The sequence below is a fragment of the Grus americana genome, chromosome 3 (genome assembly GCF_028858705.1).
Source record: "Grus americana isolate bGruAme1 chromosome 3, bGruAme1.mat, whole genome shotgun sequence".
Taxonomy (NCBI): domain Eukaryota; kingdom Metazoa; phylum Chordata; class Aves; order Gruiformes; family Gruidae; genus Grus; species Grus americana.
In genome coordinates this window covers 6,017,340-6,029,459 of record NC_072854.1, presented here as the reverse complement: position 1 = coordinate 6,029,459, position 12,120 = coordinate 6,017,340, and the positions used below count along the sequence as shown (strand labels likewise).

Sequence of the window (12,120 nt, the reverse complement as noted above, 5' to 3'; positions counted from 1 at the left end):
CAAGGCCTTCAGCTCCGGAAATTAAAGAATCGGGGCTTATTGCATATTAATGGCAACTCTGGGACAGTGAAATAAGACAGTTTGTTATAGTACTAATTATAGCAAAGCACTCATGTTGTGGTTTGAATGAGTCAATTATGTGTGTGTTAAAACTATAAATACATCTTCCCCCCAACCTCGGCTGTGTGGTACGTAATTTTTTTTTAATTGCTTGGATACATATTTACCTGAGCATATCCTGGTTTCCCAGGTAAATATGTGTACCAATGCAGAACTCATTATGGTCTGTTTGGATAAATAATCCATATTTTATAACTGTACAGGAAGTAATTATTTTCGTATTTTGCTTTCTTTAAGCCAAAGAAATTAAATGCTGTGTGTTCATTCCTTAAAATAAAATAGATGCAAAAGTCGAGGCAATGCGAGAATAAAGTTGTCATTGTTTTGGTAGAAACTGAGCATATTATTCCAGATTTTGATCTTGTGTTTAGCCCAGAATAACTCCATTAAAGTAAACAGTGTTATTCAGGATTTACTTAGATGCAAATGGGACATGAATTTGGCCTCCTCTCCTTACTCTCCCTTACTTCATCGGGAGGTTCCTGTAAGCAGCTTGCACACAATCTTTGTTTTAAATGACATTGTTGTATGTTTATAATTTGGAAAACTAAGGTATTATTTTGGCCCCATGCAGAAATTAACATATCTGAATTTTATGGTAAGAAAATTAATGTCTTCTAGAATCATAGAATGGTTTGGGTTGGAGGGGACCTTAAGATTATAGTTATGGTCCTATATGTGTTAGGGAACTAGAGCATACTTTCATGTCGGATGTTTCTGCCGTTGTTTTATATGATATTTGGAAAAACTGTGTTGTGTTATCACCATGCTAAGGTCAGGTTTTGTAACACTTCTAAGCTTAGTGGGGCCAAAGTCAGCCTTGGCATAAATCCATTAACTGCAATAGATTTACACCAGAGATGAATATTGGCTCGTTCTTGGTAAATTTATTTTTATCCAGCTCTTTATATTTTATGTTAGAAATATAAGTAGCTTGCGTGCCCTCAGACTAATCAGAATAAGAAACAGTTTTGCTTATGCCAAAAAATAGAACTATCGTTTTTCACATTCTTACATTTTTCAAGTAAGATTATATTACTGTGACTTCTGAATTCCTGAAATCTCTCTGGTCTCTGTGACTGCAAGGGCCAAGAGAGGGTTTCAAGGGGAAAATCTGAAACTCTTCACGCAGTATGTTTTGTGTTGTGCGTACGAGATACAGTTAACGTTTTGTATGCATGTGATTAGTGTGGAAAAAAATTAATGCAGTCCAGTATTATGATTTATGGACTGAATCTTTTGCCCACTGAACACTTGCCAAAATGAAAATCTTCCCCGCACACCCCCCACCTCCTCCTTTGGATATTAGAAACAGCTACTGGTTTTGTTGATCTTTTTAACTTCTGAATAGGCCTATTTCAAGTCATAGCAGCATGGGAGCTCAGATTAATAATATACTTATTCAGCCAGTGATACTGAGTGAAACCATTGCTAGTGTGAGTATGAAGGATAGGATTTCTTTAAATTATTTTCAGGTGCATTAATGCATTTCTTAAAGAAGAATATAGAGGTATTTGAAAATAAATTAAATTGCCATTTATTGATAATGTTACAGGTGTGTATGAGTTTTAACATCAAGAATTTTTTAAGATGTCCCTCCTTTAGATAACTGTGCTCACTGTCAGCTCATCCATTGGATGGTTAACAAGGATAAGAGCAAAGAAACTAAGATTAAATCTTGTCTTTTGGACAATCTTTTTGAATTTAGAAGATAAGGCGTATTCCAGGCTGCGAAGCATCCTTTCTGTCCCACCACTCTACAGTAGCATCTTACGCCAGAACCAAAGGCTAGCGAGGTGAAAGGAGGAAATCCCATAGACTTCTCTAGCGTGTTTGGGTTGGACCTCCTTAGCCCAGTAGTTTGATAAGCATCAGCTTGCGCCACTTTGGTTTCTAATCTTGTACTGGTTTTGATACGATCTATTTGTGTATAAAGTAGCCCAATTTCCTGCACCTACTGAAGGTGATTCCGAGGTTGATGTGCTTAGTCCCTTACAGAGTTTTTTGCTCTTTACAGCCCAGTTTGAGGAGTTTGGGGCCTTTAGAGGCACTGTTGCCGTCGAGATGAGGACAGCTCTTTGCTTCACACTTCTTTGGCAACCTCTTATCAATTTTCATGGCATTCCATGCTCAGTTTAAAGAATGGGAAACACTTTTGTTTCCCCATTCCATGAGCAAGTCACATATCTCAATGGCTTGGTCTGCTCGAAAAGGTTTTTGCAATTTCTTTGTTACTGGAGTTGGTGTTTCCTATCAATTCATTTTCTTTCTCTCAAATGAAATAAGAGCATGCCTAAAAAAGTTCTTCATGTGGGTCTGGTTTGTACTAATGGTAAGTCAAGTAGGGGTAGAGTTTCTTTCAAAAAATACTTAGGTAAGCTGTTTAAAATTAATATTTGTTATTCTAAAAACTTGTGAGAGGGATCAGCCACCCTTCCGCAGTTGCAGATAAAGTGCTATGGCAAGAATTTGGCATTTTTACATTGCCCGAGAGAATTATATCTGCATTTTCTGGGCTAATGTGGTGCAAGGAAAGGGGAAAAAAAAAAAAAAAGGATGTAGCGCTTTTTAAAAGCAATCATTTTAAATATAAACAAAAAAGTTTTTGCTTGAGATCTGTCAAGAGTCTTTCAGTCTTTTTGTAATACTGTTATTCACTTCTTGGCTAACAAAAGCCGAATGCGTGACACCTTTGAGAGTCCCAACTTGTGTTTTAGTGCATAGCTTGTATTTTGCTATGCATTACCATGCAAAATATTATCTGAACTTATTTAAAACAAACCCTAGTGAATCATTTTTTTAACACAGAAACAGCTGTCTTAATTTATTCATTTATTTTAGTTGCAGCAAGCAGCTGAAGTTTCTCAGCTGAGAGGAGCTCGAGTCATCTCTGCTGAAGATCTCCTGTTCTTAATGCGCAAAGATAAGGTATAGTAATAAAAGAGAAATTTCTTACTTTACGTAGTAAGCTGCTTATCGTATGTTAAAGTGCCTGCTTAACCTATGTGAAAGGAGTCCATCACCATGAATAGCTTTATTTAAGAGTATAGCTGCTCTGCAATTTTATCGTATTGTGCACAGCACAATCGTTGTATAACATTTTAATTAATTCTCATTTTTCCTGTAACTTCAATTATCAATAGATATTTTTCACTAAGCTTAAGGTAATGTACCTTAGAGCTCAAAACAGTTTTTTAATAAAGGTATAGATATTGATCCTTATCCTTTGTATCCCTTTTATTAAAAATCAATCATTCTAATTTCCCCCTAGTAACGCAGGGTGTAGATGTGACATTTGACAGTGTGACCATGACGTTTTTGTCACCTAGGCTGTCAGTAAATCCTGTCCTCATTTTCCATTGTAATATTTTTCCTGTACTTTGTCTCACTAAAATCTCCAAATTTAATGATGGTTTTGCTTTCTCTGGATAGTAAGTAGAGCAAGTCAATAATTTAAAAAATCCCATTTTTCCATACAAAGATTAAATTCCTTTTCTTTTTTCAAATTTCAAAATTATAAAAAAAATCTTGTCAACTATTTTTATTAACATTATTTATTCTTCTTCTATCTCCTTTTCTTCCTTATTTCCCCCTATTCCCTTCTCCTTTTCTCTCCCTTTTGTTTCTCTTTCCTCGTTTGAGAAGTGAAAACTAATGACCAAAACCATTTCAAAATTAAAACCCACTAAAACAGGAAAACCAATTGCAGTTTCTTTATCTGATATGATCTGTAAGACTATCCTGAAAACAGTGGTTAATATGGATGTCAAAGTTCAGGGAAATATGCATTTGTAGGCTTGAATTTCCAAACTAAGCAAAGATTTTGGAGTGTCCTAAAGAAGCCTGATTTCTGAATTTCTGCTTTCTGATACTTAAACCCATTTCTGTCTCACAGTTGGCAAGCAAAGTACCAGGGAGCTCAAATAAATAAGCTTTAATGTGGAGTTGCTACTGACCTTGACGTAATTTCTATCTATGGATTTTCTGCAGAATCAAAAATTATGAATATTTTACAAATCCATATGTTTGTGTGTTACAAAGTTAGTCTGAATAAAAAACCAACTGTATAATACTAATTAATATAAATGTATTTTTTCTCTTAGAAGAAGCTTAGAAGGCTACTTAAATACATGTTTTTTCGAGACTATAAATCTAAAATTGTCAAAGGAATAGAAGAAGATGACCTCCTTGAAGGTAGAAAAAATAAATTATTTACTTTGGGGGAGGCTTGATATTTTATAAATGTGCTGAACAGCTCAATGCAAAATATTAATGTCTTGCTTAATAAAGACACCAAAATATTGTCTTCAGAGGAATTTGGTTTAAAATCTCTGCTTTTCTGTTTGAAATACTTCAGAAGTAAGTATTTGCATCTACTATCCAAATGATAAGTAAGGCTGCTTAATATCAGAACTCTGTTGAAGTAAAAAACTGGTGCTGATTAAAGGGCTAATTGATTTCAGCCTATGTAATTTAAATGCAGCAGCTACGGCGTACAATTGAATGGACATTTGTTAAATTATTATCAAAGGGTTTTGACATGTTTACAAAAAAACAACCCGTAATCTGAAATCACTGAATACTAATATATGATCTGGGCTTGTTTTCAGTGTGGCTTAACATTTTATGCTTAACCTGTAATTTAAAGAATGGGAAACACTTTTGTTTCCCCATTCCATGAGCAATTCACAGATTTTATAACCAATTCATTTACAGGAAAAGCTGTTTGAATTAAAAATATATTAATTTATGCCATATAATTTGCTAGTATAAAGTTTTGTTGATTTATATCAATCGAAGAATTAACATTTCCTTTGTAAAAAGTTCAGTTAAAACTTATCATAGCGAATCTAAATCTTTCCATACTTTTATAACATCTAGCAATGTCCACACACAACTTTTTGTATTAACTTGTTTCCTTTCTCAGAGCCTTTTATTTTAATCTTTTTTCCCTTACGATGAATTCCTTGTGTTTAGTTCCTCTGAGCATCCAAGTTGCTGTTAGGTAACCATTGTACTTTTTGCTCTGACTTAGTCAATCTATGGATAAGTTTTTGTCAATTCCTTTGAGATTTAATTTGCCTGTGGCATTTTCTTTTCACCACACGTGAAGGTATATTGTTTCATGCAAGAAGTCTGGCATTATAGCTTCCTAGCTGACAGCTTTGGGTTTTTTAATACTTAAGTCTGTGTCACTATTTAAAACAAATAAACAATTTTTGTAAGCCATTTAGATGCTCATGAAATGCTTCCTAAACACAGTTCATCTGGGAATTAAAGATTACATTTTCTGGCATGCTTTGGTAGTTGAAGCCATTAATTTTGTTTTGTGAAGCTAATGTCTTTATAGCTGTTATCCTGTTTAGAACAAGAGAGATCACTTTACCAGGGTTCTCCAGGTGTTACTGTAGAGCAGTGGATTATGGTTTGCTGTAGGTAATGAGGATGTTCTGTATGCTTTCAGGAAAGAGCATTTACTCCATAGGTATTCTGTTGTACAAGTGAGGGTTTTGTACAACCAACGAAGGGTGGTTTCTTCTACAGCTCTGTCCACTGTGGATCCTTCCGTGAGAAATAATCATATATGAGCAGTAGACTAGGTTTCTCTAGATTACTAAAACCCACTAGGTTATATTAGAAAACACTAAAGTTATTTTTTTACTACAGTGATACTGCAGCACAGCAGTGACATCACCTTCATCAGGTAGCACAACTTGTATGAGGAGGACAGTAAGAACAGACCTTTCCTGCATACTGCTTCTGATTCTAAAATACGTCCCTCCTAGGGACATTGGTTGATGTTTGGGGAAGCCAAATAACTTAAGTTTGTTGTTCTTTGCTTACCTTTGTGAAGACAAATTCAACAGTAATAACACCAACAAACGGCAGAAGCTTGCTCAAGACTTTCTGAACTCCATTGACCAGACTGGAGAGCTCTTAGCCATGTTTGAAGATGATGAGATTGATGATGTCAAGCAAGAGCGGATGGAGGTAATTCTTTTCTTTTACTGATACCCAGCTCCAGCAGAGAAAGCTGTGAGGTCTTTCATACATCATGCTAGTCTGATCATCATAGAATCACTGAATGGTTTGGGTTGGAAGGGACCTTAAAAGTCATCTAGTTTCAACCCCCCTGCCATGGGCAGGGACACCCTCCACTAGCCCAGGGTGCCCAAAGCCCCATCCAACCTGGCCTTGAACACTGCCAGGGAGCCAGGGGCAGCCACAGCTTCTCTGGGCAACCTGTGCCAGGGCCTCACCACCCCCATAGGGAAGAATTTCTTCCTAATCTCTAATCTAAATCTGCCCTCCTTCAGCCTAAGGCCATGACCCCTTGCCCCATAACTCCCTGCCCTTGTAAACAGTCCCTCTCCAGCTTTCCTGTAGCCCCTTCAGGTACTGGAAGGTGCTATAAGGTCTCCCTGGAGTCTTCTTTTCTCCAGGCTGAACAACCCCAGCTCTCTCAGCCTGTCCTCACAGGAGAGGTGCTCCAGCCCTCTGATCATCAGTGATGATGCCTTTTTCATGCTGCATATATAATTGTTATATGTTTTTTCCTTTTGCCCAGATGGTCTAAAGGAATCCTATTTGGGTATTTTTACTGTTCCCTCAAATATTTCCTGATATCTAAGCACGCATGCTGAGAAGGATGATTATGAAAGGGTAGTTATGGATCTTTCTGTCTGCCATGTATTCATATTTCCTTCCTGTAGAAAGTAGATTCTATTTATAAACATTTCACACAATCATTTTTTTCTTTTTCATTGTTCATCTCATTAGAAAATTGTTTCAATAACATTTGAGGACCCTTTTAATATAATACAGCTTACAGATAGAATTATATTATTCTGTGCAAACATGCTTTAGTATATGCTCTTCTCTCCATCCCTCTTTCAAGTCCTACTTTCTGATCTATATACTTATGAAAAATTACATCTACATTACAGAATGCAGTACTATAGCACCCTCAAAAAGCTAGGTGGGATGAAGAAGCAGTATAGCTGTGTTAGCATGGAAGTCTGTAGAATGATGGTTTTGATACCAGGTGGTTTTGATAGCAATTTTACTCAGTTTCACTGGGATTTAGCTATACTGGCAGAAGATAATACATCATAGCAAGTACACCTTATAGATCTTATCAACCCTATGTTCTCTCTATCAGTAGAGCATCTTCTTGAATGTCATTTACTCTGAGGTATTTATAAGATCCAAAGGCCAGTTGGCCAGGGCCAGTTCTCAGGCACTGAAGGCAGGTGACAAGGCCTGGCTTGGGTCCCCATGGCTAAATTTTCTGTAGGTGGACAGGACTACCCTGTCCTTTTCGTAGCCTTGTCTATAGTGGATACAGAGAACAGTCGATGGCCACTGTTCATGCTCAATTCCTCCTCATGTCTTGTGTGGGCAACTGGATGTCAAGGGCAAAATTGTGCCAGGAGCACGCTCACAATTCCACGCTAGTGTTTGGGCCAATTTCCATCCTTTTTAGTCAGTAGTATAGCATATGTGGCTGTTGGAAACTTGCTATTTTTAGTGTGCTTTTTATACCCTTTCAGTGGTAGAAGCTGGTTACTTTGGTTTGATTTTCTTTTCTATGCTGAGGTGGCTGATACATTCAGTAATGTTTGTGTATTTAATATTTGACTATTAGGGCCTCATTACACTTTTAGGATTTAATGGAAAATTCTAAGAAATAACCTGATTTTTATCCTGCCTGAGTTGTATGTCTCATTTTTTTCTTCTTAATGGAGCCCCTTTTCAGGACTGGGACTTTTCCAGTCTTGTTTCCCCTTCCTTCTCCCCATTAGAATTATTCAAAATCTAATCAAGAATTACTTCTCTCTAAGAATTTGGCTAGAAACAAGTCCCATTTCTCCCCAACTGAGAATCAGTGTTGTAGAACAGTTGTTCCCAACTGCTGTTTGTCTTTTGGAAATTGATGGCTTCTTTTTTTTCTTATTTATTTATTTATGAAAAATGTTATGTTTTACATAAAAGCAGGCAAAATGTTTGAGCTTGTACGCACAAAAATACGTTAACAACACTGTTCTGAATGAATGGGTTATGTGCTTGACTTTACATGCTCTTCTGTCATTCCAGTATAGTATTTTTTCAGTCTAAAAAAGTACACAAGTTGCTAAAAGTATAAAGTTCCCTGTCCTGGGTGAGGACAAATCTGACTCTATGTTTGTCTGTCAAGGAATGTGTTCTTGTAATCAAATATTTATCTTTCATCTGACTACACGTTTTGTTTTTTCTCACTAGACTATAATTCATGAACTGTAGTGTGTGTGTATATATATAAAGTAATTCTTCTCTCTATTGCTCTACTTTATTACGTTTGATCTGTTTCCATGTTAAAGGAGAAAAAAAAGACAAAAATCAAGATCTACTTATTTTAGAATAAATCCATGAATTATATACAGGTAGGAATCAGTACTATGTATTTTCTTTCTTATTCGTTTTTAAAACTAATGACAAAACATGAAAGATTGCTTGAGACGTGCTATTCAAAATGTTTAACATATTTTTGGCTTCATTTTGTTTGGGATTTTGTTGTCACTTTAAGGTGGGTGGAAAGGAATCAAAGATAGCAGGAAATGTGATCCATTCCTAAAGGAAGAGTTGTTAGTGGATGGGCTAATCTCGTGTATCACATTTTCTTTGTGCAGTAGATTGTTTAATCCATGCTAAGTTTTGGAGGAAATCCAATAGACACTTTAAAAATTCTAACAGCATTCTTTAAGGAATTAGTATACTTAAATCATGAACTGTGATCTAAAGGCAGTGTTCCTTTTAGGTATCAATTACCTCAGAAACGTGTGGTTATCTTGATTTGGACAACTGTAAATGATTTCAGTTCCACTTTGCCTTGGGCCAAAATCATGCTAAGTTGTCCAGAGCAGATGATAAACATATCTTTCTGATGTCATTATGGGCTAAACAGGATATGATTGTTTAGCAGTATGGTTTCAGTTATGATACAAAAAGCAAATATTGTTTATACTCATTTCTTTTAAAACATTTTATAAAATTAGGGCTAAGACTTCACGAGATCGCTTGCTGTTCTGCGAGGTCTATTCCGTATTTGTACCACGGAGGAGTAAGCAAAGCTCCAAGCCACTTTCAAACATTACTAAAGGGGAACAAACAATTCTACACTTTTGAATGAAAAACACCCACTAATGCTGTCATATTAAAAAGAAAGGACATTTTTCTAGGATTGTATATAGAACTTATTGATGTATCCTGTGGTTTTAATTTGAAGCAAAGGGACTATCTCTAAAACTGTAATAATAGCAATGTGCAAAAGAAGGTGGACTACTCGTAAAATACAGAACAAAATTAAGAACAAAATTCACATTATTTTTTCGTAATACGCGATTATGTTATCAATACATTGTGATCATGACTTTTTATAAAACCTTCAATAATAGCAGAAAGTAGTGGCAAACCAGCCAACTGTATTGGCAGAATCAAAACCAAATGAAAACTGGAATAGCACCTGTCTCACTTCATAACAGTTAGTATTTTGCCCTCCTACGATAACAGTAAAACACCAGTGAAACACTACTCCTCAGAGTAAGAACAGTTATAGATGGAATAAACAATTCTAGTTCACGGATGTAATTGAACTGTACACATGAAGGAGAGCTATCTGGATCATAGAAGCTGTCTTCATAACGGGTGACAGTCTCTTGAGAATAAAAATCTATCGGTGATCTACCTAACACCCCTCTTTTATTGTACAGGTTAGACTCTGGAATAACTAAAGCTGGTGGTACTTGGGAATTCAATTCCCCTTCTATTGCCTGCTGTATGATAGAATCCGTGTGAAGTAAAACCTTGCAAGTGGACTGCAGTTTTGCTTTCCTCTGTCTCTTAAAATAATTTAGAGGGGAGAGTTGGGATTCCTGTGGGATATGGCTGAATCGGTGGGGAGATGGTGCATGCTCATCTAAAATCTTTGCATTTTTCCTTATTTTGCAGCTTGGGTAGAGATGCAGTTTTGGGTGTTTGTGTCCTTATGTTGCTATTCTGAACCTCTCGGGTGAGCTGTCCACAGTAAACCTAGCTGCAGGTTTGGCTGTGGTTTTGGGACTAGTGACGGCAATTCTGCTAAATTTTCCTATCAGAACCACTATCGAATTTACCATGTCTCATTATTAAAATCAAGCATAGCCATGTTAGAACGTCAGTCAGCGTTATTGCAAAGCTGACTTCTGTCTCATTCCGTACATATTCATTTTTTATCATTTGTTTTATAGTTCCACCTCCCCCACCAGGAAAAAGTCTTCCCATCAGAAATCTGAACTGACATACAAAGGAATGCATCGAGCATCACGCTGTGAATGCTCTGTTTCACTTTTGTTCCCCTAGGATTAAGAGAAACACCATTCATCTGTCACTCTGACTGCTAGTTTAGGGATGTATTTCCAACACTCAGATGTTATATGGCAATAATTCAGTTGCAGTAGCTACCATAATGCTTTCATAGTACATTGCAAGTTTGAATAAACAGTGGAGGGAAAATAACTTCCCTAGAATACACTACCATGAAAACAGTCTAGATGCCAGCAAAATGTTAAAACTAAGGTACATCCCTGCAGAAAGGGATTGGCAGAAGCTTGTGGTTCTTTAAGGTCTATTGTCCTATGAATTACGTTAGGTATTTAAAAACTACAGATACCTATTAGTGTTCTAGGAAGTTTGTTGTGGATCTGATTTTCCCTGTGCTGTTCGTTAGTCTGCTTCTGTACAGAGCTCTCAGGAATGCAGTGGGCCCTGTGCAAAATACAGTCGATTGCAATAAAGTGCAGATGTGTTTGGAATATATCCTTTGTTCACATGAGGTTAAATTACTCCCATTTAATTTTGTCTGTGTTCAGATACAATTAATTTGTGTCCGTCGAACACACTTAAACACACCTACATGCACCTTGGGATACAAGAAGTCATGTTCTGGAAGTCCACTCTGTTTCAATCATAGAAATAAAATAGACTTGGCATATAGTAGTAAATTAGACCATGACCAAGAAGATTCCCTCCAACTGGAATATGATCATCAACTTTTGAGTGGTCATGCTTTGACCTGAGCAAAGTAGCGTTGTCTCAAACAATTCCTGGGCACAGTTTGGGAGTCAGCCTGGGCCAGGAGCTCTCTCCATGGCATGGTTTGGATGTGGCCACTCTCTTCGGGAGGCTCAGAGGGCAGGAGCACGGATGCAGGTTGCTCCATGCTGACTGCCCTTGGAGCTAGGGCATGGACCTGGCATCTTTTAGTTGAGACAGCTAAAATTTGGTGAGATAATTCAGAAAAAAACATGAGCCTTTGTGTTCAGATAGTGTTGAAGTACTCAAATTCATTGTACTAATTTGGAAAAGATGTTATTAAAAAAAAAAAAGCAGGAAATGATTTAGAAAGAGCTCTGAGGTCTTTTAGTACTACTGTGCTCATTTCACTGGCGAAAATTATGCCAGTGTAAGTGCTGGGTGGGGCCATTACTCTTTAGGGAGTATCTGTTCATGCAGGATGTATCAATAACAAACTGGAATTTGATTTAAAGCCCATATGGAAAGCTTAGTGCTGTAGTACAGACAACACATACTTAATAGAAACTGCATGCCAGAAGACAAACTAAAAAGTTTTATGTTACTAAGCATCGGGGCATTGTTTCTCAGAGCTATATATATTCTTTCTCTTTTTTGCTATATATATTTTTATGATAAACTTATTTTTCTATTTCTTCAGAGGGAATTATTTTCACTTTTTCAGTGATTTCTGATTCGTATTGACAGAAGCTCTATTTTGGGACAGAATCTTTGCATTTAGTTGAGTGGTGACTTCTGCTATCTCGCGATATTGTGCCCCAATTTAATAATTTATTAATTTTTAGAATCACAGTTTATAAGCGTTAACCCTTCTTAGATTTTACCAGCTATACCCTATGAAAGAATACATCTTGGGGTAAGATTTGGCTCCAGATGAAAATGTTTAAATGT

At 36.6% G+C, this 12,120-nt stretch overlaps 1 protein-coding gene across 9 annotated transcripts in view; it reads left to right on the top strand.

The window, feature by feature from the left end:
- SUPT3H (SPT3 homolog, SAGA and STAGA complex component) overlaps positions 1-12,120 on the top strand; it is a 283,193-nt gene that overhangs the window by 187,657 nt on the left and 83,416 nt on the right. For all 9 annotated transcript variants that reach the window (XM_054820115.1, XM_054820119.1, XM_054820111.1 and 6 more), the window contains 3 exons: positions 2,962-3,048; positions 4,224-4,314; positions 5,975-6,111. In XM_054820115.1, coding sequence (XP_054676090.1) covers positions 2,962-3,048; positions 4,224-4,314; positions 5,975-6,111 — 315 coding nt within the window. The remainder of the gene's footprint in view (positions 1-2,961; positions 3,049-4,223; positions 4,315-5,974; positions 6,112-12,120) is intronic.